At 42.8% G+C, this 9724-nt stretch overlaps 1 protein-coding gene across 3 annotated transcripts in view; it reads right to left on the bottom strand.

Annotated features, from left to right (window-relative positions):
- Positions 1-5768: 5768 nt before the first annotated feature.
- The window catches only part of ints1 (integrator complex subunit 1), a 129515-nt gene continuing 125559 nt past the window's right edge, over positions 5769-9724 (bottom strand). For all 3 annotated transcript variants that reach the window (XM_038820962.1, XM_038820960.1, XM_038820961.1), the window contains exons 46-48: positions 8604-8695; positions 7458-7567; positions 5769-6963 (exon numbers count right to left, since the gene is read on the bottom strand). In XM_038820962.1, the coding sequence (XP_038676890.1) occupies positions 6848-6963; positions 7458-7567; positions 8604-8695 (318 nt within the window). In that variant the 3' untranslated portion in view covers positions 5769-6847. The remainder of the gene's footprint in view (positions 6964-7457; positions 7568-8603; positions 8696-9724) is intronic.

Raw genomic sequence — 9724 nt, 5'->3', positions numbered from 1 at the left:
GGCAATTTAGCGTGGCCAATCCACCTACCTGCACATCTTTGGGCTGTGGTGGCAAAACCCACTCAAACACGGGGAGAATGTACAAAGTCCACACGGAGAGTGCCCCAGAGCCTGGATCGAACCTGGGACATCAGCGCCGTGAGGCAGCGTAATAAGCACTATGCCACCGTGCTGCCCTGGCAGTGAGTAATAATGACCCGGAACCTGCTGCCTACAAGGATGGTGGGAGTGGAGAGGACAAATGATTTCAAAAAGAAATTGGGTGAGCATTTGATGGAAACAAAATTGCAGGGCTACAAAAATAGAGCAGAGGATTAGGACTGATTGAACGGCTCCACAGAGAGGAGGCATGCACTGATGGGTCAAATGGCCTCCTTGTGTCATAATGTCACTATGTTTCTAGGGTGCTAAGTTCTGTATTTCCTTCCCCAGTCTATTCATCGTGACTTCTCTTTCCTCCTTTAAGACATTCCTTAACACTTAACATTTTTCATCACGCTTTTGATTATCTGTTCCAATACTTTCTTATATGGTTTACTGTCAAATTTTATTTCACAACACTCCAGTGAAGTGCTATATAAATGCAGGCTTTCTCGAAGTCTGGACAATGAGTGCCAGCAGGTTATGCAATCTAAGGATTGGGTGGAAGTTGGGAGCAAAGAGCTTGATCCTGTCACATAGATAATGACCAGAACACAGACCTCTGGCTGATTTTCTTTTCCCTCCTTACACAGGTTAGACTCCTTGTTTGAAGGCTATGCCTGTTAAGAGTCCATACACTGATAGTTTGTGTCTCGTCCTCTCTATGTAATTGGATCTTGTATTCAGAGGGTTGATTAGTTTAGTCGGGGATCACTGACAGTGAGAAGATGTGCGAATGGAAGGTGAGCTCATGTAGAAATGATAAAGCGAGCGGTTAAAGTCCAAAGCAATCACACTTTAGACTTCAAAGTGGGAAAATTGGTCTGAGAAAGCGGTTTGCATACTTCTGTGGAAAGCAGGTGGGAGTTCATGCGTGGAAGAGCATTAGGTGATTTGTAGTGAAATGGCGTTGAGAAAGGAGCAAGTTGGACAGGTGTGCCATTTCAGGTGCTGACTCGCTAATGTTGGAATGTGTGCCTTAGTCTGAAAGGTTGTCCATTAACATTCAATTGGGGCCTAGCCAATGAAAATTCAAAGCAAATCCTAAATACCAAACCTTAACTCACAGAGAGCTGGTGGTTTTTCATCAGCTTACAATGCAACATAGATCAAGTTGTATTTGTGAAATTAGAAGAATCCAAATACATTTAGAATCATAAATTCATCATTAATTTGAATGTTTCCCTACAATAGTGGCTACACTTCAAAGATAATTTCGGTGGCTGTCATCTCATGAAATGCATTAGCGAAATGCATCTTTCCTGCTGCAACCCATGGAGAGCTCCGTTGTTCTTCAAAATAGAGCTGTTGGATCTTTTATTTCCATATGAGAGAGTATGCAGAGCCTCAGTTAAATCGCAACACTTGAATAATAATCTTTATTAGTGTCACAAGTAGACTTACATTAACACTGCAATGATGTTACTGTGAAAATCCCCTAGTCGCCACACTACGGTGCTTGTTCGGGTACACTGAAGGAGAATTCAGAATGTCCAATATCCAATTCACTTAATAGGCATGTCTTTCGGGACTTGTGGGAGGAGACATGGGACCAACGTGCAGACTCCGCACAGCGCACACTGACACAAACCAAGAATCGAACCCGGATCCCTGGCCCTGTGAAGCACCGGTGCTAACCACTGTGCTAATATACCGCCAAGTGATAAGTATCTAGCCCTGTGTGAGACTGAAGGCTCCAGCTTTGATCCCCTGGTATCTGCTCAGCCACCTTGATCAAAAGTGCGGTGGGGTTTTAACAATTGACTTTAGCTGCAAAGGGTTGGAGGAACTGACTGGGGTATGGTTGGGAGAGGAGATAATGTTTGAGTTCTTGCTTTCGATCTTTGCAAAATCAGCCTTTGCTAGAGTAGGTGGTGATGCCACTACAGTCAAATAGCACACAGACAATCTTCCTCGAAGCAAATACATAGAGACTGCCACTTGGACAGGGTATCGGGGGTGGCCGATGTCTGGGGGTGAGAAGGAAAAGCGTTGAGTATCGCTTTCTGAAAGGCCATTTAAAAGATTGTGTGGGAAGGTTAGCTCAATCGCACCTGAACTTGCAAGGGGATACTTTCCTTTTAACAGTCTTCTGTCCAAAAAGGCAAAATTACCCCTTGCAGAAGATCAAATGTACCAGTTAATAACCGCAAAACAAGCAAAATAAAAAAACGCGATGGCTTGATCCATCACTAACTCGTCAAAACCATCACTAACCCCTCTTAAACTCTGTCACTTTTATCTCGAGAAAATGGTTGGTTTGTTTTTTTTATTCCCCCTCTCCCTACCTGTCATTCTACTTGTTCCACCTCACTTCCAAAGTACAGTGAGCCCGACACCAGCTTTGAGCCAAAACCTCTTCAACCATCTACTCACACAACCAGACGGTCGACGGATTGGATTTATTTTTACACACACATACATTTCGTCAGAAATAATCTGCGCATTTCAAACCATCTGTCAGCACCCTCTAAACCGACTGATCCAATCAACCATACAATCTTACAAATCTTAATTTAAAACCAAAACTGCAGCAAAAAAAAAAGCAAACCTTCCCCCCCGCTGCTGCAAACTGATCTTTGCTCTGTGTTGGATGGAATGAAAAGCATGTGTTCAACAAAATAAGTGGGTTTTGGCACTCACTCCGCACAGTCCCCCTCCCCCATGAAAACTTTTCCTGATTGTGTCATTGGGTTTACAGCACCCATTCATTATGTAACCCGAAAACCTTAAATATGGTGCAGGTACCGCAACGCCGACAGCATTTCACGGTGAATTTGTTCCCACTCCAGCAGAAAGTGAAAAGCTTCAGACAAAACAGTATCGGAAAGCCAGCAATGCTGGTTTCCAGCTTGATTTCAGTGTCAACTTCCTCCCCCAACCTACCCCAGTTACAAAGGTTGGGGTGCAGCACTCGATGGGTCGCAAAGGGAACAGACACAAATCATAGAAAGCTGCATTATAACAGGCTATTTGGCTCAGTGAGGCTGCATCTATGTTTTTCTCTGTGACCCACCCAGTCTAATCCCAATCTGCTGGCCATGCCCCCATAACCGTTAATATTCCACTTTGTTTAATTGCACTTTTCTGATTCCTCCCCAAAGCCTTTAATATCCTACTCGGTCTAATCCCACTTGCCTGCTTCAATTTGTTGCAGTACAAAGCAGTAATAAGATAAATGATATAGCTATTTTAGCAGTATTGGCTGAGGATTAGCTCCCTGCTATTTTCTGCTTTCCTACATTTTGTAGGATCGATAGCCATTCCGCTGAATCGGTTGATGTATGGTCCCCATTCTGCAGTAACGTTTTCCAGTTTCTGAATTAATATTTTAATTTGTCCTGTTTTATACTCAAGCCCTTACCTGGATTTTGCAATTCAAACCAGCTGTTGAAACATCCAGCAATGCAATTCACATCTGGCTAGTGAGTAGAGACCGTACAATTACTTTATGGGATGCACACATTACCCTACGTGATGCATTTTATTGCACAATGTTTACATTGGTTAAGGGGAGACGGTGGTATGGTAGATAATGGTTCAAATCCAACCACGGCAGCTGGTGGAATTTAAATTCAATTAACAATACCTGGAATTGAAAAGCTTGGCTCTGTAATGGTGACCATGAAACCACTGATGATTGATTTTGCCAATGTCCTTCAGGGAAGGAAATCTGCCGTCCTCACCTGGTGTGGCCTATATGTGACTCCATAATAATACATATTGTCACACCCTACTTATAATGATGTAGGCTTACATTAAGACTGCAATGAAGTTGCTGTGAAACGCCCCTAATCGCCACATTCCGGCGCCTGTTCGGGTACACGGGAGGGAGAATTCAGAATATTCAAATTACCTAACAGCACATCTTTCGGGACGTGTGGGAGGAAACCAGAGCACCCGGAGGAAACCCACGCAGACACAGGGAGAATGTGCAGACTCTGCACAGACAGTGACCCAAGCCAGGAATCAAACCTGGGATTGAACCTCCAGACCTACGACAATGTGGTCGACTCTTAACTGCCCTTTGACATGGCCTAGCAAACCACTCAGTTCAAGGGCAATTAGGGATGGGCAACAAAGACTGACCCAACCAGTGACACCCACATCCCATGAAAGAATAAAGAAAAAATACAATCCGGTCGTGGATATTCACTACCTCATGTTTGCTTTTCCCCTGGAGATTACTATTTATGCAGCCACGGGTGGGCTGGGGGTCTGTCATGAGCAAGTTGCAGAAAATCTGAAAAAATTCTTACGCTGTTGCACTCTTCTACATTTGCACAAATTTTAGCAAATCAACACCATGAACAACTTGTGCCTTTAATGTAGTAAATCATTCAAGGCACTTCACAGGAGTTATATAAAACAACATTTCACACTGATCTACATAAAATAGATATTAGGGCAGTTGAACAAAAGCGTGGTCAAAGAGGTAGGTTTTAAACAGCATTGTAAAAGAGGAGAGGCAGAGAGGCTTTGGGAGGGAATTCCTGGGTTTAGAGCCTGAAGACGTAGCTGCCAATGGCAGTGTGATTATCAATGGGGATCTGCAAGAGACCAGAATAGGAGAAGCACAGAGATGTCAGAAGATTCTGGGCCTGGAGGAGGTTATAGATATAGGGATGGGGCGAGGCCATGGAAGGTTTTGAACACAAGGATGAGAATGTTAAAAATCAGTTGCGCTTAACTGAGAGACAATATAGGTCAGTCAGAAGAGTGGTAATGGATGAACTGGTATTCGCACTAAGTTAGATACAGGCAGCTGAGTTTTGGAAATTTCACTCTAAATGAGATAAAACTGACTATACAATATCACCAGTGACAATGAAGCAAGAGTACCTGCAAAGTTGCCAAACAGCTGCATTGGGACAAAAATATTATCCAAAAGCTTCTGAGGTCTCTTTTGCATTGCATGTAGGTTAACAACAGCAAAAGGGTTTACTTATTGCAGAGTCGATTCAGTATCCAGAAAAAAAAATCACAGATGTTCAAAGGGACAGTTCAGCTATGACTGTAAGTTTGAGCCCTAGTCCATTCCTGGCATTTAGCAGTGCCAACTTGGGTGTCATGTCTTCCTAAGCAGTTGGGTGATGGGATATTCAGAGAGTTTTTTTTGAGAACACTAGGTGCAATTCCGAATATCTCCTCCAGGTGTACCAATATAGGAGCAGTCTGGGCAACCATCATCACGGGAGAAAGATTTTAGGGGAAAAAAGGTTAAATCTAGATAATAAAAGGAAAGTCCTTTCTGTTGACCTGTCGAAAACTGATTTGATTGTTCGGATATTGAAATAACAAAACAAAATGATAATTAGTGAATGAAGTGTACAGTTGCAACAGCAGTGTGACAGTTATGCCTCAACGGCTGGGTACATATACAGTAAGAAGTCCCAGAAAGAGTTCAAATTATCATTAGTGTTATTTTTTATAATATCAAGATTCCAGAGAATCAGCTCCAGTGAAAATGCTTTGCAGTTTTAAGTACATCAATAATAGTTTTTGATATAACATTCTGTGACTGTTTCACTTTCAGCTTGTGCTGGGAAATGGTCAGGCTCCTGTCAATCATTCTGAAAAGTTGCCTGCTCAGTCTGCCTTATTGTAGCAAATAAAAGTGACTCGTGTTTCTTTCTCACCAAACATCCATTTTAATAAAAATTTCCTAACAAAAGTACAATGTTTAAACAGAAGGTTAAGCAGCCAAGATACATTTCTTTATGGGGTCCATGTTGCTGTAACTTTAAACAGAGAGAATACTTCTATCCTGGTCTGCTTCGCAGGCCCACACATTCACAAGGCTTCATCAGTCCTCTGTACTGTCCGTCCAAGGAATCTTACTGAAACACAATTGTTTCTGGTTGAAGACCACCAACTCTTTAGCATCTATTCAGTGCTGTGTGGTTATCGGTGCATGAAGAGAGTGTCTGGTGGTTAATCCATTTTAAAATCTGCACTGTAGAGTCCTGGATGTTGATAGTAATAATCAGAAAGGGTTATACCACCATCTCACTTTTGGCTTTAACTTGCCGGGGTCCGATTTGAGCTGTACTGCTTACCCTGCAGTTTGTTGAAAAGGTAGAACCTAGTTCTACTCTATGAACTGAAACTGGTGAACCTACCGGGAACCTACTGGGAGACCTGTTCACCAATACTGTTGCTTTTCTTGACTTTTAACGTGCGGGCAGCTTGAATAAAGTGGAACATTGAGAGGCATGTCCCCACCAATCACGCCCAAATTAGTGGATTGTGCAAAAGAGAAAAAGACAGAAATGTGAGAGAATGGAATTTGATCTTATACATCACCTTATTGTCCATCTCTATTGAGGCATAGACAGCGAGAGAAAGGAAAGGGGAAAGAGAAAAAGTGTGAGAGAAAATGAGAGAGAAGAAAAGAACATGATTTTAGATAGTGCATTTTTGTGTCTCTCAAAAATGTGGTAAAGGGCTTCACCTGATGAATCGAAGTGCAGCGATCACTTAAAATTCATGCCACAATTCCCATTAGCTTTGATGAAATTTGTACTTGAAACGCCAATGAAAAACCCCCTAGAGCAGCAATATCCTGGAGAGGTTGACACTTTCTTGATGACTTCTTGTGGGACGTACAAGAGGCCGGTGACTGTGTTGAAGTACTTCCCCCACAATGCCTTTAATCATGTTTTTTCTCTCACCAAAGCCCACAGTCTCTTATACAGCTCAGTCGTTAAGTCGTGGCTTCCATGTGTAGAACCTTCATGGCCTCTGCAATTTGTGGGCTTGTGTCGAGCTGGCTGTACATCCCGACCAGAAAGGCTTTATGAAGAAGGACCCCTGCATGCTCTGTGAAGAGAATGTGATACAAGAGTGAACAACTGGCACAAGTCAAAGATACAAGGCCGCAAACATCCAAATCAAAGTAAATAAATTGTTCAATAATAGCATCAAGACAAAACCTGCATATATAAATAAGGAGTTCATGGTGTTTGATAGGTAAATATACTGGTCAATACATTATAGATCAATATAGACCTAGAAGTTCACCAGGCTGTGCAGAGTTACTCAATCTCCACTCAGTGGTGAAGCAGGGCATTACAAATATTTTAGTTAAACTCAACACTCCAGGGTTAGTGATAGGTACTTCTGTTAGCACTTACAGTAGAGTGGATCTCTATGGGCATGGCTACAATGCTCTCTGTGAACAAGAGGATGGAAATGAACTAATGATATCCATCAGCACCTATATGAGAAAAGAAGGGAAAAACTGCACTGGGATTGGTTGGGGGGGGGGGTTTAAATATTTCTCACATAAATCATATGAGACTCAGCAGTTTCACCTTGGCAGAGCAGTGTATATTCCGGAAGGTTCTTTAGGGCTGTCTGCACCACATCGTAATTTCCACAGCCAAGACAGTACATGAAAGTTGAAAGAAAGTCGGTGGCAGTGCTGCAAGAGGAAACCACATACATTTATCAGTGTGTTTATTTTGCAAAGAGGAAGAGACTTCAGCATAGCAAACAGTAATATGGTGCGACCATGAAGCAAGGAACCTCATGATGCATTTGTGTTCTTTATATGGAAATGCATCCATCTCCACTCGGCACTGTTTCGGGATGTTTGAGATAGAGAGTCCGGCCTGATGGTGTGTGAGCACACCGTCCTGACACAGCACAGAACGAACAGGAGTAGCTCAGGTTTTTAAGTATGCCTCAGCCTGTCCAAAGTAGTGCATGGGAAGAAGGAAACCCGGAAAATATTAACCTACCTTGGTTCTCATGTGAGATGGTAAAATGAGATCGCTTGTCCTTCCAGGTGGACATAAAAAAATACCACACCACAATTCTGAAGTACGACCATAGAATAGGAGGCGACCATTTTCCCCCTCGAGCCCTATTCTGCCATTCAATGTAATCACAGCTGATCTAGTCTAACTCCATTATCCACTAATACATTTGGTTCACAGAAATCTGGCAATACCAGGTTTAAATTTAACAATTGAACTGCCATTTCTGGATCAGAGTTCTAAACTTCTGTCACCTTTTGTATAGAGAAGTCTTTCCATATGTCACTCCTGAAAGTTCTGGCTTTAACTTTCAGACCATATTGCCTAATCCCAGTCTCCCGAACAAGCGGAAGGTTTCTGTCTCGCTACCGTTTCTGTTCCCCATTAGCTCCAAAATTTCCAAATCAGCCCGTACCTTTCTTAATTCCGGGGACTTAATTTTAATCCTGAAGCCCAGATAAGCAGAGGAGTTCTCCCTGTTGCCCTTGCAAAAATGTGACCCTCAACAAACATCACACAAAAAAAAGATAATTTGATCATCATCTCATTGCTGAGTGTGGGAACTTTCTGTGTACAAATTAATTGCTGTGTTTACTATTAGAACAGGCTACTTAATTTGTTGTAAAGTGCTTTGGCATTGTGCCGGGCGATGTATCAATGTACGGCCATCGTCCGCTTTACCCTCCATGTCAAATTTACCGTGGATTGCTCTGGATACTCCTCATGGCCAAGACAAATGCTGCATTTCGAGACAGTTCCTCCGGGGAGCTCATCAGCCGCTGCAGATCATTCTGTGAAAAACAAGAAAGCTTTTTATAAAGCAACAGCTTTCCACAGGACGAGACCACCAGATCCGAGCTTGGGCAATTGAATGTTTTGTGGCTGAGGTTGAGGACTATGATTTAGGACTCACCCTAAGGAGAATTTCCCTCCACCATACTCTACTTGTACGTTCTAAAACCAATAAATAAATATTACGCCACAGTGAAAGCTTGGAAAATGCCCTGGCTGAGGGTTGCCCCCCTGACTGTCTTTTAAACCTGGCTGGACTCTGCATTGTTGGGTCACTTCCAAGTGCTGTTAGCTGAACTCACTGACTTGGAGGTAGGGAAGGGACATGCTGTGGTCTGACAGCAGCACATTCACATCAGCTCAGAGTTTTACTGGCGCCTTCTAATCAACAACGAACGGAAACAGCAGTGTATCAAACAAAAATATTCATGGTTTAGAAGGGAGTAGGCTTTATGGCCCCTCTGCTGCTTAACAAGATCACAGTTGCTCTTAGTCCTCAAATGTTCTTTCCCACACTACCTCCATATTCCTTAATTCCCAGACATAGTCCAAAAATCTATCAAGCTCAGCCTTCAATGTCCTCAACAACTGAGCATTCATAGCTCACACAGGTAGATAATTCAAGAGCTTCAAAATCCTATGTTTCCTCATCTTAACCTGAGACTATGCCCCTGGTTCTGGACCCTGCACCAGAGGGAAAGCAGTCTATCAGCGTCCACACTGTCAAGCCCTCTCAGAATCTTGCATGTTTTGATGAGATCACCTCTCATCTTTCTAATTCTATTCAACTCGATCCCTCTTCACAAGGCAGCCCAAGAATTGGCCTAGTGAATCTTTGTTGCGCCCCTTCCTTTGGCAAGGAAACCAAAACTGTACACAGTACTCCAGGTATGGTCTCACCAAAATCCTACACAAGTGCTGCGAGATTTCCTTGCTCTTTTACTCCAAGCTCCCTTTGTAATAAAAGCCGTCTTGCCATTTGTCTTCCTAATTACTTGATATACTGCCATGTTTGTACAAGGACACCC

Source organism: Scyliorhinus canicula, chromosome 15, assembly GCF_902713615.1.
Source record: "Scyliorhinus canicula chromosome 15, sScyCan1.1, whole genome shotgun sequence".
Classification (NCBI taxonomy): domain Eukaryota; kingdom Metazoa; phylum Chordata; class Chondrichthyes; order Carcharhiniformes; family Scyliorhinidae; genus Scyliorhinus; species Scyliorhinus canicula.
Note: the sequence above shows the minus strand (reverse complement) of the source record. Positions and strands in the feature narration are given on the sequence as shown.